Here is a 27,634-nt window from a genome sequence, read left to right as displayed (position 1 = left end):
TACACCTCTAATTTCCTGATTAATGCCCTGCCCACTATTACAACTACTATTTTGTGACCTATAAAATAACTCTTACTAATGTTTCTGCTGTTTGCTCCACCCGAACTGATTCTAGTTCTACACCATGATCTATTAACCCACGATCATGTGTCACTACAGCACTGATCACCTCCGTTGTTGAGAGCTCTGCACCAGCCCCTACTCGTTGTTGCCTCTCCTTCCTCTACGTCGAATACTCTGGAATATTCAATCATTCTGCAGCCAGATTTCTGTAAACTACATGTTCATGACTTTACGCTGCTTGTCTACCACTGCAGATGAAGTTTACAGGGTTTAGAAATCCAAACAGCCAAACTATCAAACAAATTGATACAGGAGACACTGTGTTACAGCAGTTCAGTTAATGGAAATTTGCCATGATGGGATTTGTAAATCATCACTGAAAATCTGAGATATGGAATAAAACTTCCCTCTCACAGAATTTAATCTGGATGTATCACGCCTTGGTACGGCAACTGCTCTGCCCAGGACCGCAAGAAACTGCAGAGAGTTGTGGACACAGTTCAGCACATCACAGACACCAGCCTCCCCTCCTTGGACTCTGCCTTTACCTCTCGCTGTCTTGGTGAAGCAGCCAGCATAATCAAAGACCCCACCCACCTGGGACATTCTCTCTTCTCTCCTCTTCCATCAGGTAGAAGATAAGGTACGATAAGATATCTTTATTAGTCACACGTACATCAAAACACACAGTGAAATGCATCTTTTGCGTAGAGTGTTCTGGGGGCAGCCCGCAAGTGTCACCACACTTCCGGCGCCAACATAGCACGCCCATATGCCTTTAGGAATATGGGAGGAAACTGGAGCACCCGGAGGAAACCCACGCAGATACGGGGAGAATATACAAACTCCTTACAGACAGTGGCCAGAATTGAACCCAGGTAGCTGGCACTGTAAAGTGTTACGCTAACTGCTACACTACCGTGCCTGCACCTAGAACAAGACACAGGAGGCTGAGGGCACGTACCACCAGACTTAAGGACAGCTTCTACCCCACTGTGATAAGACTATTGAACGGTTCCCTTATACAATGAGATGGATTCTGACCTCACGATCTACCTTGTTGTGACCTTGCACCTTATTGCACTGCACTTTCTCTGTAGCTGTGACACTTTACTCTGTACTATTACTGTTTTTATCTGTACTACATCAATGCACTCTGTACTAACTCAACGTAACTGCACTGTGTAATGAATTGACCTGTACGATTAGTTTGCAAGACAAGTTTTTCACTGTACCTCGGTACAAGTGACAATAATAAACCAATACCAATACCGATACCAATTAAAAAAAACAAACAAATAAATACTTTTTTTCTACTTGCATTTCTTGATGGATGTGCAGACAATGTGGCTTTGCGTTATGGAAAATCACAATCCGGATGGTTTTCTAGGAACACAAACCCTCCTCCCCAGTAACTCGGGAGTTGCCTGTATTTAAAATGAGATCTCCCCGTCCCCCCTAACTCCTCACTCGGGCCCTGCTCACTGCACTGTAGGGTGGTGGAGGGAGGGATATAGAACAAAGTGATGGATAGGGTTTGATGGACAAGATATAAGAACAAGATGTTGGAGGGAGGGATATAAGAACAAGGGGAGAACATTCAACCCCTTGAGCCTGCACCCAGTCCAATTTCACGTCCCTGCCCCATCACGTTGCTCTGCCTTCAATGACCTGTCCATCTCAGATGTTTATTTAACTGACTAAGCATCTACTGCCCCCTGTGGGTTCTTCCCCCAATCACCCATAGCCAATTCTTTCACACTCATGTGGTTTGCTATGTTTAGATTTAAGATCAGTTTCACTTTCAAACTGGAGGTAAAATCCTATCATTTCAGTGATCACTCTTCCCCAAAGACCCCTTTGCAACATGATTACTAACCCACCCTCTTCACTGCACAACACCAACTTTCTATCACTATCCACTTCTATTACTGTTTGTCTTCCTTCTCTCTCTCCTCTTTCTCTCTCCCCCTCTCACTACTCAGACCACCTACGGTTTTGTCCAAATCGTTTATATATATCTCACACACAACAGGTCCCAGCACCGATCCCTGCGGAACACCACTGGTCACAGACCTCCAGCCAGGAAAACACCTTTCCTTTCTTTTTCAATTTTTTTATTAGTTTTCAAATTAATACAGATTGATATATAACATCAATGTTTGTACATGTAATACACAGAGATCAGGAGAATAATCATGGCATAGATAATCATAAAGAACAATAAAATATAAAAAATCTGTAGATCCAACGACCTCTTCGTAAATGAATATAGTATAAAAGAAAGGAAAGAAAAAGATTTATTATATAAATTTAAAAAAAACCCAAATCAATAAAAATGAATTATAAACAATATAACCTAAACAAAAATAACTTTTAAAAAGAAAAACAAACAACAAAAAAAGAAAAAAAGAACTGGGCTAAAATTTCTCAGTAGAAACAGAGCAATATTATGTCGTCAAGTCCGTTCCTCCAAGTTGGAAAGTTATTGAAAGGGGATCTACATCATGTGAAAATATTGAATAAATGGATGCCAAATATCTTCAAATTTAAGCGAAGGATCAACAGGACCACTCCTAATCTTTTCCAAGTTTAAACATGATATAGTTTGAGAGAAGCATTGAAAAGTAGTAGGGGGTATTGGATCCTTCCATTTAAGCAAAATGGATCATTTGGCCATTAATGTAACAAAGGCAATCATACGGTTAGCGGAAGGAGATAAATGGCCAGACTCTATCCTTGGTAAACCAAAAATTGCAGTGATAGGGTGAGGTTGTAAATCAATCTTCAATACATTTGAAATAATGTTAAAAATGTCTTTCCAATATTTTTCCAGAAGAGGACAGGACCAAAACATGTGTGTCAAAGAAGCCACATTCGATTTACATCTGTCACATATAGGATTTATATGTTGATAAAAACGGGCTAGCTTATCTTTTGACATATGGGTCCTGTGAACTACCTTAAACGTATCAAAGAGTGTTCTGGCACACATTGAAGATTGTATTAACTAAATGAAGAATTTTCTTCCAAGTCTCTGTAGGTATAGATGTCTGGAGTTCACTTTCTCATTCATTCTTAATTTTGTCCAATGATTCTGGACGTATTTTCATAATTAAATCATAAATTATTGCTATCAAGCCCTTCTGATAAGGATTAAGACCTAAAATTTTTTGTAGTTTCAATTTTGTAAGGTGTCGGAAAAGAAGGTATAGTAAGTTTTTTAAAAAATTTCTAATCTGTAAATCTCAAAAAAAGTGTAATCTTGGCAAATTATATTTATTAGACAATTGTACAAAAGATGAAAAACAGTTATCAATGAATAAATCACGAAAACATACTATTCCCTTCTCTTTCCATATGGGAAAAGCTGAGTCAACTCTGGATGGATGAAAGAAAAAATTAGATTGAATGGGACTTGACAGGTTAAATTTATTCAATTCAAAAAATTTACGAAATTGAAACCATATTCGTGTTGTATGTTTAACAATTGGGTTAGTCGTATGTTTACTTAATTTGGTAAGTGCAAAAGGGAGTGAAGCTCCTAAAATAGAGACTAATAAAAATTCAAGAACTGATTGGTGCTCAAGGTATACCTATTTGGGGCATTGAATTACATCAAAATCTTGCATCCAAAAAATTAAATATCTGATATTGATTGCCCAATAATATAATCTAAAGTTAGGCAAGGCCAAACCACCATCCTTTTTTAGTTTTTGTAAATATTTCTTACTTAACCTTGGGTTTTTATTCTGCCAAATATATGAAAGAATTTTAGAATCAATAGTGTCAAAAAAAAGATTTCGGGACAAAAGTTGGAATCGCTTGAAATAAATATAAAAATTTTGGTAAAATATTCATCTTAACCGCGTTAATTTGGCCTACCAATGATAAAGACAGTGGAGACCACTTAGTAAATAATTGTTTAACATGGTCAATTAAAGGCAATAGATTAGCTTTAAATAAGTCCTTATGTTTCTTGATAATTTTAACATCTAAATACATAAAATAGTCAGTCACCAATCTAAAAGGTAATTGCCTGTAAATTGGGGTTTGCATATTCAATGGAAAAAGTTCACTCTTATTAAGATTTAATCTATAGCCATAAAAAACACTAAACTGATCTAATAGTGATAGTACTGCGGGGATAGGTTCGTCTGGATTAGAAATATAAAGTAACAGGTCATCTGCGTAGAAAGATATCTTGTGAATCTTCTGTCCGCGAGTAATGCCACGTCCATTTGAAGAGTCCCGAAGTGCAATAGCCAAGGGTTCTAAAGCAATATCAAATAATAGAGAGCTTAACGGGCAGCCTTGTCTAGTACCTCGAAAAAGCCTAAACAAAGTAGATCTTTGATTATTAGTAAGTATTGAAGCCATAGGTGCATAATAAATCATTTTAATCGCAGATATAAATTTAGGGTTAAAATTAAATTTTTGAAGTGTGGTGAATAGATATTCCCATTTGACTCTGTCAAACACCTTTTCAGCATCTAGTGAAACAACACATTCTGGAATTTGGGATGAAGGGGTATATATAATATTCCTTAATTTCCTAATGTTAAAATGTAAATAATGATTCTGAATAAATCCTGTCTGGTCTTCAGAGATAATTTGTGGGAGAACCTTCTCCAGTCTAAAGGCCAATATTTTGGAAAATATTTTGGAATCTACATTTAATAAAGAAATAGGTCCATAAGATGCACAATCAGTGGGATCTTTATCCTTTTTAAGAATTAAAGAAATAGTTGCTTCATAGAAAGATTGTGGTAGTTTACCCACTGATAGGGCATCTTTAAAAATTTTGGCTAACCAGGGAACAAGAATATCAGAAAAGGATTTTAAAAATTCAGCTGTGTATCCATCAGGGTCAGGTGCTTTACCCGAATTCATTGAAAATATTACTTTCTTTATTTCTTCCTCCGAAATGGGAGCATCTAATGTAAAACGTTCACTTAAAGATAGTTGGGGAATCTTCAGATCTCTTAAAAATTCATACATTGATGTAGGATCCTCAGGGGATTCTGATTGGTATAAAGAAGAATAAAATTCTTGAAAGCATTTGTTGATTTGAACAGGATCTATCGTGTAGGTACCATCTGGTTTACGAATTTTATTAATCTGATGTTTAGATATAGTAGCTTTCAATTGGTTGGCCAATAATTTACCAGATTTGTCACCATGTATATAAAATTGACTTTTGGTTTTAAGTAGTAGATTTTCAATTGAAGATGTTAATAATAAACTATGTTGTAATTGGAGTTCTGTTCTCTTTTTAAAAAGCTCCAGATTCGGAGTATCAGAATATATTTTATCAATTTCTTTAATCTTGTCAGCTAATGTACGTATTTCATTATTAGTTGGATTTTTCAAACCAGTGGAATATGAAATAACTTGACCATGGATATATGCTTTAAAAGTATCCCATACTATCCCACTGGAAATTTTTTCAGTAAAATTAGTTAAAAAGAAAAATGAAATCTGTTCTTTTATAAACTGGACAAAATCTGAGTCTTGTAATAGTGAAGGGTTAAATCGCCATTGTCTGACATCAAAGGATACATCTGCTAATTTAATTGATAAACTCAATGGTGCATGATCAGAAATGGTAATTGCATTATATTTACAGTTTATAATAAGTGGAGATAAAAAATAATCAATCCTCGAGTAATTATGGTAAACATGAGAAAAGAATGAAAATTCTTTATCATATGGATGTGGAAATCTCCAAACATCTAAAATTACGGATTCAGCTAAAAAGGAATTAATAAAGACAACGGATTTGTTTGGAAGAGCAGGATTGACACAGATCTATCCATTGAAGGGTTTAGACAACTGTTAAAATCTCCACCCATAATCAGAGTGTATTCATTTAAATTAGGAAAAAATGCAAACAGATGTTTAAAAAATTCAGGGTGATCTGCATTGGGTGCATAAACATTCACCATAACAACTTTTTTATTATGAAGTAAACTGGTAATTAATAAAAATCTGCCATTTGGGTCTGATATTGTCTCATGATGAACAAACGAAATTGAGGAGTCTCTAAAAATAGAAACTCCTTTCACCTTTGCTTGTGAATTTGAATGGAACTGTTGACCCCTCCAAAATCTAAAAAAACGTTGATTATCTTTCTTCCTGGTGTGAGTCTCCTGAACGAAAATGATCTGAGCATTTAATCTGTGAAAAACTTTAAAAATCTTCCTGCGTTTAAGCGGATTGTTTAAGCTGTTAACATTCCATGAAATAAAATTAATCGTCTTATCCATTTTAACAGATTAAAAAACATATGGTACATAAAGGGTTAATCTTGGTATTTCTGAGTCTTACCAACAGGAAGAAGTAAAAAAATATTCAAAGAGGAAACGGATGTGACGACAATTTAGTAAAAACACCTCTCCACCACTGCCCTCTGTCTTCCATGGCCAAGCCAATGTTAGGTCCAATGTACCAGCTCGCCGTGGATCCCATGCGACTGAAGCTTCTGGAGCAGCTCACCATGAGGGAGTTTGTCAAATGCTTTCATGTAGACAACGTCCACCGCCCTATCCTCATCGATTATTCGTTATCGCTTCCACTTTGTGAGGTGGGAGCTCCCCCACACAAAGCCATGTTGACCTTTCTGAATAAGTCCATGCTTTTCCATATGCCAGTAGATCCTATCCCTAAGGATTTTCTCCAGTAATTTCCCAACCACTGACATGAGGCTCTCCTGGTTTGTCCCTGTTGCCCTTCCTAAACAAAGGAACAACATTGTCCCTTCTCCAGTCTTCTGGCACCTCACCCGTGGCTGAAGAGACAGTCAAAGCCTCAGTAATCTCCTCGCTGCTTCCCTCAGTATCCTGGGATAGATCTCATCAGGCCCTGGGGACTTGTCCACCGTAACATTTTTTCAAGACACCAGCACCTCCTCCTTAAGATTGACTGCCCTATGATATCAATGCACCTCTCCCTAATACCCACATCCTTCTCCTTGATGAATACCAATGCAAAGTACTCATGAGGACCTCACTCTCCTCCTTTGGCTCCACACATAAATTCCCTCCTTTGTCCTCGAGTGGACCTACCCTTTTCCTAGCCACCCTCCTGCTCCTCAAATACATATAAAATGCCTTGGGATTCTCCTTAATCCTACTCGCCAAGGACATTTCGTGTCCCCTTTTGGCCTCCCTGCTATCTTTATATTCCTCAAGGACCCTGTCTGATTTCAGTTTCCTCAACTCTACATGGGCTACCTTTTACTTTTAACAAAACTTACAATATCACTTGTCATCCAGGGTTCCCCAACCTTGCCGTCCTGATCTTTCATCCGCACTGGAACATGTCGGTTTGGAACTCGCACCAGCTGGACGTGAAAAACCGGCCACACGTCAGATGTAAATTTGCCCTCAAACAGCCGCACCTGATCTTCTTTCTGCAGCTCCGACCAAACACTGTTGGAATTTGGCCTCCCCTAATTTACCACTTTCCCCCAAAGTCCCGTCTTATCCACAACTATCAGAAAACTTGCAAAGTTAGGATCACTGTTCCCAAAATGCTCTCCCACTGAAACTTCAATCACCTGGCCAGGCTCATTCCCCAATACAAGTCCCCTTCCCTGGTAGGACTATATTGTTTCAAGAAACCCTCCTGAATGCACCTAACAAATCCTACCCCATCTAAGCCCCTGACACTAAGGAAGTTCAAACAATAACCCTGCTGATTTTACACCTTTCAATGATCTACCTACATATCTGTTCCTCTGTCTCCTGCTGGCTGTTGGGAGGCCGATAGATTATCCCCATCAGAGTGACTGCACCTTTCCCATTTCTGAGCTCTGCTACACTGTCTCAGTGGATGAGCCCTCCAGTGTGTCCTCTCTGTGTACTGCTGGGACATTCTCCCTGATCTGTAGTGCAACCCCTCCACCTCTTTTACCTCTCTCTATCTCTTCTGAAACATCGAAACCCTGGAACTTTGAGCTGCCAGTCATAGAAAATAGAACCTGGAACAGTACAGCACAGGAACAGGCCCTTCGGCCCACAACGTTGTGCTGAACTAATTAAACTAGTAATTAAATACCTAACTAATCTAATCCCTTCTGCCCACACAATGTCCACATCCCTCCATTCCCTGCACAACCACGTGCCTTTTAAACACCTGTCCCTCTCTCAACCATCTCTGTAATGGCCACCACATCATAGTTCCAGCCACTGATCTAGGGTCCTCCTCAATCCCTCCACTTGTTGACCTGTTGCTCTGGTTCCCACCCCCACTCACTAGTTTAAACCGTCCTGAAGAGCACCAGCGAACCTCCCTATGAGGATATCGGTTCCTCTCCAGTTCAGGTGCAACTCGTCCCACCTGCCCTGGGAGAGAACCCAATGATCTATGTACCTGAAGCCCTCCCTCCTGCACCATCTCCTTAGCCACGCGTCAAACTGCGCTATCTTCTTACTTCTTGCCTCACTGGTACGTGGCACGGGGAGTAATCCTGAGATCACCACCTGGAAGTCCTGCTTTTTAACTTTTGACCTAACTCCTTAAATTCTCTTTGGGATTGGTTTATTATTGTCACTTGTACTGAGGTACAGTGCAAAACTTGTCTTGCAAACTGATTGTACAGGTCAATTCATTACACAGTGCATTGAGGTAGTACAGGGTAAAGTGAGAGATAAGATAAGATATCTTTATTAGTCGCATGTACATCGAAACACAGTGAAATACATCTTTTGCATAAGAGTATTCTGGGGCAGCCTGCAAGAATACATAAAACAATAACAGAATACAGAATAAAGTGTTACAGCTACAGAGAATGTGCAGTGCAGGCAGACAATAAGGTGCAAGGTCATAACGAGGTGGATTGTGAGGTCCAGAGTCGAAACCGTTCTTATCACCGTGGGATAGAAGCTGTCCTTGAGCCTGGTGGTATGTGCCCTCAGGCTCCTGTACCTTCTGCCTGATGGGAGGGGGGGAGAAGAGAGAATGTCTGGGCTGAGTAGGGTCTTTGATTATGTTGGCTGCTTTACCGAGACGGCGAGAAGTATAGACTGGAGGGGAGGCTGGTTTCTGTGATGTGCTGAGCCGTGTCAGAGTTTAGTGATGAGTTTGCTTGGAATTATCGTACTGAAGGCAGAGCTGTAGTCAATAAACAATAGTCTAACGTAGGTGTCTTTACTATCCAGATGCTCCAGAGCTGAGTGTAGGGCCAGGGAGATGGCATCCACTGTAGACCTGTTTCAGCGATAGGTGAATTGCAAGGGGTCCAGGTTGTCTGGGAGGCTGGAGTTGATGTGTGCCATGACCAACCTCTCAAAGCACTTCATGATGGTGGATGTCAGAGCCACTGGGCTGTAGTCATTAAGGCACGTTACCTTGTTTTTCTTCAGTACTGGGATGATAGTGGTCTTCTTAAAACAGGTGGGAACCTCAGATTGAAACAGGGAGAGGTTAAATATGTCTGGAAACAATTAAAAATGTTTGCAGGACCTCGTCACCCTTCCTACCTATGTCATAGGTACCAACATGGACCACAACCTCTGGCTGCTCACCCTCCCCTTTAGCAATGCCCTGTGCCCGCTCCGAGACATCCTTGACCGTGGCACCAGGGAGGCAACACACTGTCCTGGAGTCTGACTCATGGCCACGGAAACCCCTCTACCCCCCTATCAGTACTGCTCACCTCCACTTTGCCCTGTCCTGCTGTACAACAGAGCCGGTAGTGGTGCCTCTGATCTGGCTGCTGCATTCCCCTGAGAGGCCGTTCCTGTTTCCCTGCTGGGTGGCTGTGGGCTCACATCAATTGTGTTGCCCCTGAAATCTCCTGGTGAGGCTTCATCAGCCACGGTCAGTGCGGAAGTGGGAGTTGTTGAGGAACAGATTCCGTCTGTCCTGAGATCTACGGTGGAACTGAAATCAGAAGTGTGAGGTTTTCGCAGCCACACTGTGACCACAGCTTCAACCAGCTCCACCATCAGAACCAGTCCAACAGCCCACTGCTGCACCCACACACTCTCCCACACCTCGTCCTCAAACCAACATGTTGTCCGCTCCGACACGTGTCCCTTTTGGCTGGTTTGGGGAGTTGACCATCAGGTTAATGCCTCCCCTGGGGTCAGTGTTGGGTGAGCGATGGGTGCCCGTTATGGTGGAGATGTTACAGCTACAGACAAGGAACCAGTGAGACATGTTCTCGTACAGCACAGAAACAGGTCATTCGGCCCAACACAGCCATTCCACCCAATATACCTGTCTACACTGATCCCACTTATCCTGTAGCCTTCTCTGCCTTGACGATTCAGGTGCTTCTCCAGATGCTTCAGAAACATTGTAAAAGTCTCTGCATCCACCAACCCCTCAGGCAACACACTCCACACTCAAGCCCAACTCTGGGTGAAAACTCCCCCTCAGATCCCCTTAACTCTCCTCTTTCTCAGCTTAAACCGATGCTCTCTTTTTTTAGGCACCCCTACCATGGGAAAATGATTCTGACTCCCTCATAATTTTGTAAACCTCTATCATCGCCCCTCAGCCTCCTCTGCTCCAGGGAGAACAGACCCAGTTTCTCTATTTTCTTCTCATATCGGAAACGCTCCATCCCAGGCATCACCCTGGTGAATCTCCTCTGCGCCCTCTCCAGTGCAGTCATATCTTCCCTATAGACTGGTCACCAATATCTTCGTGTCCTCTCTAGCCACAGGCAAGGTTGCAGAGGACTGGTGAGTAGCTAATGTTGTTCCGTTGTTCAAGAAGGGAAATAGGGATAATCCTGGAAACTATAGACTGTCCACTGTAACCCTCTGTCCCCTGGTATCTTGGAACATAGAACATAGAACACTACAGCACAGTACAGGCCCTTCAGCCCACAATGTTGTGCTGACATTTTATCCTGCTCTAAGATCTATCTCTTTCTTCCCACATAGCCCCCTATTTTTCTATCATTCACGTGGCTATCTAAGAGTATCTTAAATGTCCCTAATGTATCTGCCCCCACAACCTCTGCCAGCAGTGCGTTCCACGCACCCACCACTCTCTGTGTAAAAAACTTACCCCTGACATCCCCCTTATACCTTCCTCCAATCACCTTAAAATTATGTCCCCTCGTGTTAGCCATTGTCGCCCTGGGAAAAAGTCTCTGACTGTCCACTCGATCTATGCCTCCTATCATCTTGTCACCTCTATCAAATCACCTCTCATCCTCCTTCTCTCCAAAGAGAAAAGCCCCAGCTCACAACCTATCCTCATAAGACAAGTTCTCCAATCCAGGGAGCATCCTGGTAAATCTCCTCTGCACCCTCTCTAAAGCTTCCACATCTTTTCTATAATGAGGTGACCAGAACTGAACACAATACTCCAAGTGTGGTCTGACCAGAGTTCTATAGAGCTTCATCATCACCTTGTGGTTCTTGAAATCAATACCCCAACTAATGAAGGCCAACACTCCGTACGCCTTCTTAACAACCCTATTGACCTATGGATGTGGACCCCACGATCCCTCTGTTCCTCCACACTGCTAAGAGTCCTGCCATTAACCTTGTATTCTGCCTTCGAATTCAATCTCCCGAAGTGCATCACTTCACACTTTATCGGGTTGAACTCCACCTGCCACTTCTCAGCCCAGGTCTGCATTCTATCAATATCCTGTTGTAATCTACAGCAACCTTCAACATTGACTGTTAACTGACTGCAGAAGCAACATCTTCTCCCCACTGCTCCACTCCCCTTTACCCCATGAGCTTCTATCTCAATGACAAGCTGATTATACAACATTTTACTGAGCCCCAATCCTGGTGTATCACCCTAATACCACACACTCTCATTGTGTGGCATGTTAACAAAGGCTCTCTTCAAGCCCCAAACACCCTTAGATATTTTTCCAGTTACTACCTCAAAAGATGCCAAAAGATTTGTCATCACGATCCTTCATTCATAAATCCACATCGACTCTGCCCAATCCCATTGCAATTTTCTGAGTGTTACCACTGCCTTCTCAGTGGTTTCCGGCACTTTTCCACTATGGACAACAGGTGAACAGGTCTGTAGGGTAAAACTAGGTGACCATGGGGATCAGCTGTAAACCAGGTTATCTGGTCAGTGAGTGGGAGCAGTCGGAGAGGGAGAATGTAGACAAAGGAACCTAGACAAATGGATGTAGGAGCTGTGAAATGCAGAGCAGGAGGACATGCCCAGCAGGTCAGGCTGGGAACGTCCTCCACTCCCAGAGGGAAAAAAGGAAAATAAAGCAATCACGCTGAGCCACTGTCACAGATGGATGACGGAGACAGACAGAGAAACCAAGTTACCTGAAGTTGTAGAGTCCAGATGGTGCAATGTGCCCAGAGAGAAGATGAAGTGCTGTTCCTCAGGAGGTCACAGACCGATGGGTCAGAGTAGGAGCGGGATGGGGAATTGAAGTGGCAGGAAGCACTGGGTCACCCCTGCGGACTGAGCTCAGGGGCTCCTCAAGCAATGCCCTGATCTGCGTTTGGTTTCTCCGGTACTGAGGAGACCGCACTGTGAACACTGAACACAGTGTGCCAGACTGGAAGGAGTGTATGTTAATCGCTATTGGAGTCCCTACATGGTGGGAAGGGATGAGGTGACGAGACAGGTTGCATTGACTGTGGTTGAGGGAAAGTGCTGTAAGATGGCGGGTGCGTGCTGGGGATGGAAGAGTGGACCAGGGAGTCACAGAGGGAACCGTCCCCGCAAAATGCTGAAAGGGAGGAGACGGGAAGGCGAGTCTAGTGGTGGGATCCGTTTGAAGGTGGCAGAAACAGTGGAGGATGAGATTCATGAATGTGGAGGGTGGTGGGGAGGAAGGAGAGAACCAGGTTCAGTTCCGGAGGGGCAGTGAGAGGGAGGGGGGGAGGAAGGAGAGGACCACGTTCCCGTTCTGTTCCGGAGGGGCGGAGGATGGTGAGGAGGAAGGAGAGGACCAGGTTCTGTTCCGGAGAGGCGGGGAGGTGGGGGGAAGGAGGTGGTGAGAGCAGAGACACAGGAAACGAAGGAGATGTGGTCAAGGGCTTGGTTAACGATGGTGGAGGGGAAGCCACGGTTCACAAAGAAGGAAGACATTTCAGAGGTACCTGTTCGGAAAGTCTTGTCATTGGAGCAAATGCGACGGAGACGGAGACTCCCTGCAACTTGACTGTAAGTGCAGTTTATAACCAGCAGCAGTCTCTGATTTAACCCTTTCCTCTACCGAGGCTGCTGCTTCTCCCCAGAGTTACATTGGTGCACTGTGTCCTGCCTGACCTCGGTAACATTGACTGTTAGATAAACTTTCTATGCACCCAGCCTTCCTGCAGCTGTATCTCAATCCACATTCCTGACCACAGAATTCAGCTGTCTGAAAGCCCCTCCAACAGGGCACTGTTGGTCCTGCCGAGAGTTCCTCTTCAGCCCTTCTGTCACATTAGGCAACCCTTCCTCTGCGGGTTATGCTCCCAACCACAGAAGGTTTCAAGGCCACTCCAGAGCTTTGAGTACATACCCCTCAGTGCAGCGCTAAGGACTGCATTGTCATTGGCACTGTTTTTCAATAGAGCTATGGGGGGCGGGTGTGAGGTGTGAGGTGTGCAATACACGATTAACCCTTGCACACCAGTGTAACACAGGCAGTGCACAGATTTCCTGTTCCTGCTGATTGGAATATGCAGCCCTGCCAGCACTCGCCCTGCCAGGCTCCATCCATAGGAGGCAACAGCAAGCTGCCTTCTTGAACCACTTGAAGCAGCTTTGGCACAACTGAGTAACCAGGGAGCTGGGTCAACCTCAGGGAGGAGCCTGGAGTCACGCACAGGCCAGACCCGGGAAGGACGGCAGATTCCCTCCCCTGCAGGACATCAGTGAACAGATGGGCTTTGACAACAGTCCTGTGGGTTCACAGACACCACTAATTTTTCTTTTAATGGAACTATTTGAACTTAAATTCCACAGATGTGTCTGTAGTTGGAGTTGAACTGTGTCTTCAGGTCAGAATAACAGAATGGTGCAGGACACAACATGGCCATTCAGCCCAACATACTTATACTCTTTTCCAGGTCTCCAGACTGTAATAAAGTAAGGCAGCCACAATAGCATCCTATGAGGCCGCTGGGTTTCGAACTGCACCTTGCCGGCTTCCACTGTGATGAGCTGACAGGACTGCCCAAACAACCCAGGGTTGCAACCCATCTTGTTATCTATTTACTCAACTGCAGTTGTGGGAGCTTGCTGTGTACATTGGCTGCTGTGTTCCCTGCATGACGATGACAGCTGCACTCTCCTTCAGAACCAGAATCAGAGCCAGGGTTATCATCACTGACGCATGTCGGGAAATGTGTTGTTTTGCGGCAGCAGTACAGTGCAAGGCAAAAATTACTGTTACCAAAAAATAAATAAATAGTGCAAAAGAGGAAGAACGAGGTAGTGTTCATGAGTTCATGGACCGTTCAGAAATCTGATGGCGGAGGGGAAGAAGCTGTTCCTGAATCATTAAGTGTGGGTCTTCAGGCTCCTGTACCTCCTCCCCATGGTAGTAACAAGAAGAGGGCATGTCCCAGGTGGTGAGGGTCCTTAGTGATGGATGCTGCCTTCTTGAGGCACCATCTCTGAAGATGTCCTCGATGATGGGGAGGGTTGTGCCTGTGATGGAGCTGGCTGAGTCTACAACCCTCTGTAGCCTCTTGCGATCATGTGCATTGGAGCCTCCATACCAGGCGGTGATACAACCAGTCAGGATGCTCTCCACTGTACATCTGTAGAAATTTGCAAGAGTTTTTGGTGACGTACCAAATCTCCTCAAACTCCTAACAAAGTACAGCCGCTGGTGTGCCTTCTTCCTGATTGCATCAATGTGTTGGGCCCGGGATAGATCCTCTGAGATGTTGACGCCCAGCAACTTGAAGCTGCTCACCCTTTCCACTGCTGACCCCTCAGTGAGGACCGGTGTGTGTTCTCCCGACGTCCCCTTCCTGAAGTCCGCAATCAATTCCTTGGTCTTGCTGACGATGAGTGCGAGGTTGTTGTTGCGACACCACTCAACCAGCTGATCTATCTCACACCTGTACGCCTCCTCATCGTCATCTGAGATTCTGCCAACAACAGTGGTGTCATCGGTGAATTTATAGATGACGTTTGAGCTGTGCCCAGCCACACTGTCATGAGCGTAGAGAAAGTAATGCAGTGGGCTAAGCACGCATCCTTGAGGTGCACCTGTGTTGATTGTCAGCGAGGAGATGTCACTGCCGATCCACACTGACTGTGGTCTCCTGATAAGGAAGTCGAGGATCCAGTTGCAGAGGGAGGTACAGAGGCCCAGGTTTTGAAGCTTGTTGATTAGTACTGAGGGGATGATGGTGTTGAACGCTGAGCTGTAATCAATAAACAGCAGCCTGACGTACGTTTTGCTGTTGTCTAGGTGCTCCAAAGCTGAGTGAAGTACTCTCACTGGGTGTAGTCCCTGAAAGGTGCTGTAGAAATGAAAAGATTTTGATCAATGCAGGAGGATCTAGGAAAGAGCGATCATATGAACAGAAGACTTAGATTAAGCAAAGGCCACTCCAAAGGAAAAAGTCATTTGGAGAAAAAGGTTTAGAGGAAATGAGACCAGGTTTGGGCCAGGGAAAGTGGAGGCAAAACTGTAACCGAATGGGTGCAGATGTTTCAGGTTCAAGTTTATTGCCAGAGGCAGACATACCCAGGGTATAAACGCCAGGGAGATTAGCTTTTTGCAGCAACAGCACAGGACTTAACAAGATGAGAACAAACATAAACTTAAATTAACATAAGTGATACATACACACGTACAAAAAAACAACAAAATAAACAGAAGGACGTTAGTGCAATATGGAAGGGAGAAACACAGTCCGAGGTGGAGTTGGGGTTTTCAGGTGGGTTCAAGAACCCGACGGCAGTGAACCTTGAGGTGTGGGGTCTTCAGGCTCCTGTACCTCCTGCCTGATGGCAGCATCGAGAAGAGGGCACGGCCGGGATGTTGGGGGTCCCTGGTGATGGATGTTGCCTTCCTGAGACATCGCCTCTTGTTGATGTCCTCGATGGTGGGGAGAGGTGTCCCCGTGATGGAACTGGCTGTCCCACTGCGCTCTGTGGCCACTTGGAGATCCCACACCAGGTCGTGATACAACCTGTCAGAATGCCTTCAGTTAGTTACTGTCTCGGAACATTCCCCTGTGAGGGGACCACTGGGTGGTTCTGGACTCCAACACAGCTCTGACCGGGTACAACAGCCGAGTCCCCCACAGAGAACGTCAGTGGAAGAGGTGGAGTTTGTGACAATCTGTTACTCAGGACAAGCATTCGCAATACTCCCAGATTATTAACTAAAGTTAACTGCCACAGCTGTGGTGGGATTTGAAATCCAGTCCTGGGATAGTTGGCCCAGTAACTCAACCACTGCACCTGTGTATTGCCTGTTAGTGATCTGGATGTGGGTGTAGAGGGCACACAAAACCACGAGTCACAGTAAACCTTCAGGAGGACAGTCATGGGTGGGCAGAGAGGTGGCAGATGAAATTTAATGCTGAGGAATGTAAATTTTGGTTGGAAGAATGAGATATCAACCAGAGAACTCAATTCTAAGGGGCTACAAGAATGGAGAGGTGTTGGGGCAACTGTGTAACATTGACTGAGAGTGGGTGGGGCTTGTTGAGAAGCAGAAGGTGTGGGAGAGGTTGACAAGAATGATTCCAGGGTTGACGGACTTTGGACAGACTGTACTCCCTGGGACAGATGGGGTGTGAGGGGATCTAACGGGGGGTGGGGGGGGGGGTGGGATTCATGAAGGAGAGAGAGCGAGAGAGAGAGCGAGAGAGAAAGCAAGAGAGAGAGAGAGAGAGAGAGAGAGAGAGAGAGAGAGAGAGAGAGAGAGAGAGAGAGAGAGAGAGAGAGAGAGAGAGAGAGAGAGAGAGAGAGAGAGAGAGAGAGAGAGAGAGAGAGAGAGAGAGAGAGAGAGAGGGAAGCAGTTCCCACTGGCAGAGGGGTCATGAACCAGAGACAACTAGAGGTAACGTTTCAGGTTGAAGACCCTTTGCCAGGACTGGGAAGAGAGAGAACAAACGTTAACCCTGTTTCTCTCCCCACAGACGCTGCCTGACCTGCTGAGAGTTTCCAGCAATTTCTTGTTTTGAATTAGAGCAAGGAGAGGAAGCTGCTGAGGTCAGGAGGGCCATGGCTGTGAAAGAGTTAATGCTGTCAGAGGGATGAGCTGTGGTGTCTCAGGGTCAGGGCGTACTGTGTGGGTGGCTGACTCCCCTTCCGTGAAGCTCATTCCATTGGCTGTCTCTTGCCAAGCTGGCTGATTGCTCGGGCTGGTTAATCTTTACACTTGGAGGAAAAGGGAGAGACAGGGGTGGGTGAGGAAGGGGAACAGTCGGCTGGTTTGCTGTTCAAAGGTTGGTGCGCTGAAGTTCCAGCAATCTTGTGCAGAGCTGGAGGTAACCTTTGTCCGTCGCTGCGGGATGTGGGAGCAGTGTCTGCACCCATGCCCTTCCTTGTCACACAGGGCTGCCGCTTGCCCCTGAGGAGAAGGTTTGGACTGGGTCACCAGCCACGCCGGCCAACGTCTGTGAGTGCACACAGGGCTGGCGATCGGGGCACCGTCCAGCGGCTGCAGGAGGAAGGGGAGCAGGAGGTGGGGAGGGGTTGGGAGGGGCCGGAGTCGGAACAAAGCCGGATGTGTGTCAGGTCGGTTGGCGGAGAAAGGGGTGGGACAGAAGTTTATCACTTCGTTCAAGCTGGTTCCATCGCTCTGAAGGAACGTCGGCATAGGTGGATCGGCCGAGGCGGCAGTACCCAGAGAACGAGGCCATGCCGAGGGACACTGATGTCCATAGAACCATAGAACATAGAACAGTACAGCACAAAATGTTGTACTGATCTTTAAACCTCGCCTGACTATCTAACCCCTTCCTCCCACATATCCCTGTATTTTAAATTCCTCCATATGCTTATCTAATAATCTCTTGAATTTGACCAATGTACCTGCCTCCACCACCACCCCAGGCAGCGCATTCCATGCCCCAACCACTCTCTGGGTGAAAAACCTCCGTCTGATGCCTACATTGAACTTCCCACCCATTACCTTAAAGCCATGTCCTCTTGTATTGAGCATTGGTGCCCTGGGAAAAAGGTGCTGGCTGTCCACTCTATCTATTCCTCTTAATATTTTGTACACCTCTATCATATCTCCTCTCACCCTCCTTCTCTCTAAAGAGTAAAGCCCTAGCTCCTTTAGTCTCTCCATAATCCATACTCTCTAATCCAGGCAGCATCCTGGTAAATCTCCTCTGCACCCTTTCCAACACCTCCACATCCTTCCTATAATGAGGCGACCAGAATCAGACACAGTACGCTAAGTGTGGTCTAACCAGAGTTTTGCAAAGCTGCACCATTACTTCGCGGCTCTTAAACTTGATCCCACGACTTATGAAAGCCAACATCCCATAAGCTTTCTTAACTACCCTATCCACCTGTGAGGCAAATTTCAGGGATCTGTCGTCGAGGTTCAGTGGAGGTCGAGGGCTGCAGGCCCCTGCGCCACCCCCTCCCTCACCCCACAACCCCACACTAGGGCAGTCAGGAGAATGACCATCCTTCCTTATGAAGTGAGGCCATTCAGGCCATTGTGTCTATGCCATCTCACACAGCAATCCTGTAACCTATTCTCCCCATATCCCTTGGAATTGGTTTATTATTGTCACTTGTACTGAGGTACAGTGAAAAACTTGTCTTGCAAACCGATCGTACAGATCAATTCATTACACAGTGCATTGAGGTGGTACAGGGTAAAACAATACAGAATGCAGAATAAAGTGTTACAGTTACAGAGAAAGTGCAGTGCAGGCAGACAATAAGGTGCAAGGTCATAACGAGGTAGATTGTGAGGTCAAGAGTCCATTTTATCGTACTAGGGAACCGTTCAATAGTCTTATAACAGTGAGATAGAAGCTGTTCTTGAGCCCGATGGTAAGTGCTTTCAGGCTTTTGTATCTTCTGCCCGATGGAAGAGGAGAGAAGAGAGAATGACCCGGGTGGGTGGGGTCTTTGATTATGCTGGCTGCTTCACCAAGGCAGCGAGAGGTAAAGACAGAGTCCATGGAGGGGAGGCTGGTTTCCATGACACGCTGAGCTGTGTCCACAACTCTCTGCAGTTTCTTGCGGTCTCAGGCAGAGCGGTTGCCGTACCAAGCCGTGGTGCATCCAGATAGGATGCTTTCTATGGTGCATCGATAAAAGTTGGTGAGTGTCAAAGGGGACATGCCAAATTTCTTCCTATCAATTCTTCATCTCATTCCCATAAACTCCCTGCAGATTCTACCCCTCACCCCCACACACTGGGGGCAATTTCCAGCAGCCAATTAACCCACCGACCCTGCACATCGTTGGGACATGGGAGGGAACCAGAGCACCCAGGGAAACGTAAAACTCCACACAGGGAGCGCTGGAGGTCATTTGCAGCTGCATAAAACTTCGGTTAGGCCACATTCAGAGTATTGCATTCAGTTCTGCTCGCCCCATTACAGGAAGGATGTGGAGACTGTGGAGACGGTGCAGAAGGTCGACCAGGATGCTGCCTGGATTAGAGAGTATTAATTACAAGGAGAAGTTGGCCAAACTTGGGTTGTTTTCTCTGGAGCAGTGGAGTCTGAGGGGAGACCCAATAGAGGCTTATAAAATTACGAGAGGCACAGATAGACAGTCAGTGTCCTCTTCCCAGAGTTGAAATGTCTGATACTAGAGCATGCATTTAACATGAGAGGGAGAAGGTTTAAAGGAGATGTGCAGGGGAAGCTTTTTTACACACAGAGTGTTGAGAGCCTGGAACGAGCTGCCAGGTGTCGTGGTGGAGGCAGAGACAATACTGGTGTTAAAGAGGCTTTTAGATAGATCCATCAATGTGCAGGGAATGGAGGGATATAGATCATGTGCAGGCAGAAGGGGTCTAGTTTAACTTGGCATCGTGTTCAGCACAGACATGGTGGGCCGAAGGGCCTGTCCCTGTGCTGTGCTAGTCTGTGGTCTGTGTTCTATGTCAGGATTGAACTAGGGTCACTGGAACTGTGAAGCAGTGTCTCTACCCCCTGCACCACTGTTTCTGAGCTCTTAAACAGCTGCTGTCAATAAAGGCAAAGTGAGAACAACTGAAAACAAGGATGGCTCACTAGGGAACTTTCCAGAACAAATCCTTTTGAACCTAAGCCTGTGGCTGACACCCCAGAGGGCCCACCCCACCTGGATGAGTTGTACCAACCTATTGGACAGTTGGTCCGAGGCAGCTCAGTAACTCCCACGCAAGGCCAACTCCCACTCAACAATCCCACCGCTCCAGGTCCATGTCCCACAAATGTTCCCTGCTGTTGGTGGTCCCCTCTCCCTCCCCCAACCCCAGACACAAACTTCGAGGGAAGGGGTTCGTCCGGACGTGTGTGAAACCACGACACCTTTTCCCACCTGTGAGACGCTGGAGGAGCCCACCCAGGGGCAATACCACCACATCCCTCGGTCCAAATGGTCAGGCCGCGTTGGAGTACTGCGGGACTTCTGGTCGCCCTGCTTTACGTCATTAAGCTGGAAAGAGTGAGAGAAGATTTACGAGGATGTTGCCAGGACTGGAGGGCCAGAGTTATGGAGAGAGGTTGGCCAGGCTGGGTCTGCATTGCTTGGAGTGTAGGAGACTGAGGGGTAACCTTATAGAGGTGTATAAAATCATGAGAGGCATGGATGCACACAGTCTTTTTTCCTAGGGTTGGGGATCAAGAACTAGAGGGCACAGGTTTAAGGTGAGAGGGGAGAGATTTAGTAGGAACCTGAGGGGAATGTTTTCACACAGAGGGTGGTGTGTGTGTGGAACGAGCTGCCAGAGGAAGTGGGTGAGGCAAGAAGCACTTGGATAGGTACATGGAGAGGAGGAATTTAGGAGGATATGAGTCAAACGCAGGCAAAAGGCAGGCACCTTGGTCAGCACAGATGAGTTGGGCCTAAGGGTCTGTTTCTGTGACTGTGACTTTAAATGTGAAGAGCCCTCTCACGGTGCTGAAACAGGGTGTGAATTACGCTGCCTTCTGGATAGAACTTGCCCCTGCTCAGTGCTCCTTGGGTTAATCGACGCGCCTCTTCCTGAACTTGGTATTTCCCATACTAGTGACGGGAAGACCAACTAAAGCCATGCGTGCTTGGCCCTGTGTTTCAGATGCGTTAACAACGCCTCCTCATGGCTCCGCCTTTGATTCTGGGTGCAGAGACCTGGTCCATGAGCGGTGGGACCCACGTGGTGAGCCTGGACCTGGTCTATGCCCTGAGCCTCCTGCTCCTCATCCTGCTCCTGGTCTCCTGTGGGAACTGCATGAGGTAGGTCACCAGCGACCATGGCATAGCCAGACTGTGTAACGTATGCAGGGCAGTGTGCTGGGGATGTATACATGCACAGGGCACAGTGTAATGCTCACAGGTCACTGCGCTCAGATGACCTCCAATTGACCCCTCATCCCCACCTCCCTCAGCTGATGAACCACTACTAAGACAAGACAAGATATCTCTATTAGTCACATGTACATCGAAACACACAGTGAGATGCATCTTTTATGTAGAGTGTTCTGGGGGCAGCCCGCAAGTGTCGCCACGCTTCCGGCGCCAACATAGCACGCCCACAACTTCCTAACCCGTACGTCTTTGGAATGTGGGAGGAAACCGGAGCACCCGGAGGAAACCCACACAGACACGGGGAGAACGTACAAACTCCTTACAGACAGCTGGATTTGAACCCAGGTTGCTGGCGCTGTAAAGCCTTACGCTAACCACTACACTACCGTGCCTGCCCACGTTGGACAACAACTGGAAGAAACACTGAGAGCAGCAAGGACACAGGACGTCCCCTGGGTGGGGACTTCAGTGTCCATCACTGGGTGAGTTGGTAGCCCCACCACTGACTGATCAGGCCGTGTTCTGAAGGACGGAGCTGCCAGACTGGGTCTACGGCAGGTAGTGAGTGACCAACACCAACTGGACCTTTTCCTCACCAGTCTCCCTGTGACAGATGCATCTGTCCGTGGCAGCAGTGGTAGAGGTGACCACCACACAGTCCCAGAGGAGACAAAGTCCCGTCTTCACACTGAGGACACCCTCCATCATGTTGTGAGGCTCTACAGTTGTGCTGAATGGGACGGACTCAGAACAGATCCCACAGCTCAGACCACGGTCTCCGTGAAACACTGTGAACCATCAGCAGCAGCAGATACGATCCCCCCACATCCTGTAACCTCCTGTCCTGACGTATCCCTCGCTCCCTGTTACTGTCAGGGCAGGGGATCCACCCTGGGTCAGTGAGGGGGGCAGGAACACATGTTGGGGTCCCAGCTCAGTGAGGTTACAAGATCAGATTAGTCACATGTACATCGAAACACACAGTGAGATGCATCTTTAGCGTAGAGTGTTCTGGGGGCAGCCCGCAAGTGTCGCCATGCTTCTGGCGCCAACATAGCATGTCCACAACTTCCTAACCCGTCTGTCTTTGGAATGTGGGAGGAAACCGGAGCACCCGGAGGAAACCCACGCAGACACGGGGAGAACATACAAACTCCATACAGACAGCGGCCGGAATTGAACCCCAATCGCTGGTGCTGTAATAACGTTACACTAACCGCTACACTACCATGACAGTAGGTGGGCCCGACGGCAGGAACAGTAGGCGGTGGTCAGAGGGGGGCGATCCCACAACCCACGGGTCAGACCACAGCCCTGCAGTCCCACCACATCCGGCCGGCAACGGTGGTGGACAATGAACCAGCTGACAGGGGGAGAGGCTCCGAGAACATCCCCACCCTCACTGATGTCGGGGTCTGGTGTGTGGGTGTTGGAGACTCACAGGAGCATTCTGTGGAGTGGCTGATCCATCCCAACATCCTTCTGGGATCCCCAACGTCACAGGAGCTGGTCTCCAGCCAATCCGATTCCCTCCACATGATGTCGGGAACAGGCTGAGAGCCCTGGATACAGGAAAGGTCCCGGGACCAGACAACCTCCCAGCTGTGGGACTGAAGCCCAGTGGCCAGAGCCAGCTGTGCCTCACACGAGCTGCTCCAGACCAGTTACGGTGGTATCGCCCTGACAACGCGGAGAACTGCCCAGCTGTGTCCCGTTCACAAGAGACGTCACAAATCCAAACCTGCTACCACCCAATGTCTGGTTTCAATCATAGAACATAGAACATAGAACAGTACAGCACAGTACGGGCCCTATATGCTTATCCCTATTCTATGTATCCCTCTCTCTACTTCACCTCCCACAACACTCCATTTTTCTTTCATCCATATGTCTATCTTAGGAGTCTCTTAAATGACCCCATCGTATCAGCCCCTACCATACCCCACACCCCCCAGCAGTGCGTTCCAGGCACCCACTACTCTCTGTGTAAAAAACCTGCCTCTGACATCTCCCCTGAACTTTCCTCCACGCACCTTAAACAGGCAACCTCTAGTATTGGCCATTACTGCCCTGGGAAAAAGATGCTGGCTGTCCACTCCGTCTGTGCCTCTCATATACCTCTATCAGGTCTCCTCTCATCCTCCGTCTCTCCAAGGAGAAAAGCCCTAACTTGCTCAGCCTCTCCTCATAAGACATGCTCTCCAACCAAGGTAACATCCTGGTAAATCTCCTCTGCACCCTCTCCAAAGCTTCCTTCCTGTAATGTGGCAACCAGAATTGAATACAATACTCCACATGTGGTCTAACCAGGGTCTTATAGAGCTGCAACATTACCTTGCAGCTCTTGAACTCAATCCCCTGACTAATGAAGGTCAGCACTCCATACGCATTTTTAACCATCCTATCAACTTGCGCGGCAACTTTGAGGAATCAATGTACTTGGACTCCAAGATCCTTCTGTTCCTCCACACTGTTAAGAATCCTGTCATTAACCATGTACTCTGCCTTCAAGTTAGATCTTCCAAAGTGTATCACTTCACACTTCTCCGGATTGAACTCCATCTGCCACTTCTCTACGCAGCTCTGCATCCTGTCTATATCCCGTTGCAACCTACGACAACCTTCTACACTATCTACTACACCACCAACCTTCGTGTCATCTGCAAACTTACCAACCCATCCCTCCACTTCTTCATCCAACTTACTTATAAAAATCATAAAGAGCAGGGGTCCCAGAACAGATGCCTGCGGAACACCACTAGCCACTGACCTCCAGGTCAAATACTCCCCTTCAACAATCGCCCTCTGCCTTCTGTGGGCAAGCCAATTCCAAATCTACTCAGCCAAGTTTCCATGGATCCCATACCTCATGACCTGCTGGATGAGCCTACCATGGGGAACCTTGTCAAATGCCTTTGCTGAAATCCATATATACCACATCCATTGCTCTACCTTCATCAATCAGTCTTGTCACTTCCTCGAAAAACTCTGTTAGGCTCGTGAGGCACAACTTGCCCTTCACAAACCCATGCTGACTATCCCTTATAAGACTATGTGTCTTCAAATGCTCATAAATCCTGTCCCTAAGAATCCTCTCCAATAGTTTGCCCACCACTGATGTAAGACTCACTGGTCTATAATTCCCAGGATTATCCCTGTTACCTTTCTTGAACAAGGGAACAACATTTGCCATCCTCCAATCCTCCGGTACCACTCCTGTGGCCAAGGAGGACTCAAAGATCATCGTTAACACTCCAGCAACCTCTTCCTTTGCTTCCTATAGTAACCTAAGGTATATCCTGTCTGACCCTGGGGACTTATCTACCCTAATGTTTTTTAGTAGCTCCAACACTGCTTCTTTCTTAACCTCGACATGCTTCAACACATTTGCCTGTTCTATGCTAACCTCACATTTGTCTAAGTCCCTCTCCCTGGTGAACACTGAAGCAAAGTATTCATTCAGGACCTTCCCTACCTCCTTCACCTCCAGACACATTTTTCCCCCCTTATCCCCGAGTGATCCTACCCTCACCCTAGTCATCCTCTTGTTCCTCACATACGTGTAGAACGCCTTAGGGTTTTCCTTAACTCTACTTGCCAAGGCCTTCTCATGTCCCCTTCTGGCTCTCCTGAGTCCCTTCTTAAGCTCCTTCCCGGCTACCTTATAACTTTCAAGGGCCCTGACTGATCTTTGCTTCCTAAACCTTAAATGTACTTGCTCTTGACTAAACCTTCCACCTCTCTTGTCAACCGTGGTTCCTTCACCACACCATCCTTTCCTTGTCTCAGTGGGACAAAACTATCCAGAACCCCATGCAAGTGGTCCCTGAAGAACCTCCATTTTCTGTGGTGCATTTACCAGAGAACATCTGTTCCCAGTTTATGCTCCCAAGTTCCTGCCTAATACCATCATAATCTGCTCTCCCCAAATTAAATACTTTCCCATATTGTCTGCTCCTATCCTTGTCCATGGCTATGCTAAAGGTCAGGGTTGTGGTCACTGTCTCCGAAATGCTCGCCCACCTGACCAGGTTCATTGCCTAGTACAAGGTCCAGTAAGTCCTATCCTCTGGTCGGCCTGTCCGCATACTGTGTCAGGAATCCTTCCTGTACACGCTGAACAAACTCTGCCCCATCTAAATCTTTTGCACTAAGGAGGTGCCAATCACTATTGGGAAAGTTGAAGTCTCCCATGACAACAACCCTGCTATCTTTGCACCTTTCCAAAATCTGCCTATTTGTCTGCCTCTCAGTGTCCTGGTGGCTATTAGGAGGCCTACAGAATACTCCTAATAGAGTGATCGCTCCCTTCCTGTTTCTGACTTCCACCCACACTGACTCAGTGGACGATCCCTCCACAGCGTCCTCCGTTCCTACAGCTGTGATATTATCTCTGATTAGCAATGCCACACCCCCACCCCTTCTACCTCCTTCCCTATATCTTTGGAAACATCTAAACCCCGGAACATCCAGCAGTCAATCCTGCCCTTGTGACAGCCAAGTCTCTGTAATGGCCACAACATCGTAATTCCATGTACCGACCCATGCTCTGAGTTTATCACCCTTATTCTTAAATATATTTTGCATTAAGGTAAACACATTTCAACCAATACAACTGACTGCGTTTATGCCCCGTCCCCTGCCTGTCCTTCCTCACAGTCTCTCCATACACTGTATCTACTTCTACCCTAACTGATCCATCATCTGACCTCACACTCTGGTTCCCATTCCCCTGCCAACCTAGTTTAAACCCTCCCCAACAGCTCCAGCAAACCTGCCCCCAAGGACACTGGTCCCCCTCCAGTGCAGGTGTAACCCATCCCTTTTGTACAGGTCGTACCTTCCCCAGAAGAGATCTCAGTGATCCACAAATCTGAAACCCTGCCCCCTGCACCAACTCCTCAGCCACACATTCATCTGCCAAATCATCCTATTCTTACCCTCACTGGCACGTGGCACAGGCAGCAGTCCAGAGATTACTGCCCTTGAGGTCCTGCTTTTTAGCTTCCTACCCAACTCCCTATATTCCCTCTTCAGGACCTCATCTCTTTTCCTACCTATGTCATTGGTACCAATATGTACCACGACCTCTGGCTGTTCACCCTCCCCCTTCAGAATGCTGTGGATTCGATCCGAGACATCCCTGACCCGGCACCTGGGAGGCAACATACCATCTGGGAATCTCATTCTTGTCCACAGAATCTCCTGTCTGTCCCCCTGACCAATGAATCCTCTATCACTACCATACTCTCTCCCCATCTTCCCTTCTGAGCCACAGAGCTAGACTCTGCACCAGAGACCCAGCTGCTGTGGCTCTCCACTGGTGATTCTTTGACCACCCCACCACCCCCTCCAACAGCATCCAAAACGATATACCTGTTATCAAGGGAAACGGTCACCGGGGTGTCCTGTACCGACTGCCTGTTCCTTTTCCCTCCCCTGACGGTCACCCAACTACCCACATTCCCCACCCTGGATGTAACTGCCTCCTGGTAACTCCTATCCATCATCTCCTCAGCTTTCCAAATGATCCGGAGTCCATCCAGCTGCAGCTCCAGCTCCCTAACGCGGTCTGTAAGGAGCTGCAGTTGGACGCACTTCCTGCAGGTGTCGTCCTCAGGGACACTGGAGGTCTCCCTGACTTCCCACATCCTACAGGAGGAGCAGACTCCTGCCCTGACTGCCATTCCCACTGTTCCATACCAAGAAAATAACAAATAACAGAGAAAGAAAGAGGGGCTGCCAGAAGCCTCCACTCACCTACATCACGTCTTCACACTGATGTTTCTTGAGCCAAAGCCTCAGCTCCCCACTCCAACACCATCCACTCCTCTTGAACCAAAGCCTCAGCTCCCCACTCCAACACTGTCCATTCACACAACGGCCGCACCAAAATGGCCTCTCGACTTGACCCTAACTTCTTTTTATAGGCAGCTGCTGCCTAATTATCCAATTAGCTAATCAACAGGCCCATCAACTCACCACAGCAACAGCAACAAGAACTACAACAACGGGCCTACCTTTTTAAACTGCTTCCCTCTCTCATTCACTCTCATTCTCGTGGTACTTACCATGGCAACGAGATGTCCCTCTCCCGTGCTCATACCAACTCACCACAGCGCAGGGAGAGACGTGGAAGGTGTCATTGACAGAGCTAACAAGTGACATC

General features: G+C 46.9%; 1 protein-coding gene across 6 annotated transcripts in view; it reads left to right on the top strand.

Annotated features, from left to right (window-relative positions):
* The first annotated feature begins 13,048 nt into the window (after nucleotides 1–13,048).
* Nucleotides 13,049–27,634, top strand: part of LOC127568696 (uncharacterized) — a 30,595-nt gene continuing 16,009 nt past the window's right edge. For 3 of the 6 annotated variants that reach the window (XM_052012743.1, XM_052012744.1, XM_052012739.1), the window contains exons 1-2: nucleotides 17,454–17,611; nucleotides 21,236–21,393. In XM_052012743.1, coding sequence (XP_051868703.1) covers nucleotides 21,257–21,393 — 137 coding nt within the window. In that variant the 5' untranslated portion in view covers nucleotides 17,454–17,611; nucleotides 21,236–21,256. Of the gene's footprint in view, nucleotides 13,195–17,298; nucleotides 17,612–21,235; nucleotides 21,394–27,634 lie in introns of those variants that run through there. The other 3 variants (XM_052012740.1, XM_052012741.1, XM_052012742.1) reach the window with 3 other exon arrangements.

This window comes from Pristis pectinata, chromosome 3, assembly GCF_009764475.1.
Source record: "Pristis pectinata isolate sPriPec2 chromosome 3, sPriPec2.1.pri, whole genome shotgun sequence".
Lineage (NCBI taxonomy): Eukaryota > Metazoa > Chordata > Chondrichthyes > Rhinopristiformes > Pristidae > Pristis > Pristis pectinata.
Note: the sequence above shows the minus strand (reverse complement) of the source record. Positions and strands in the feature narration are given on the sequence as shown.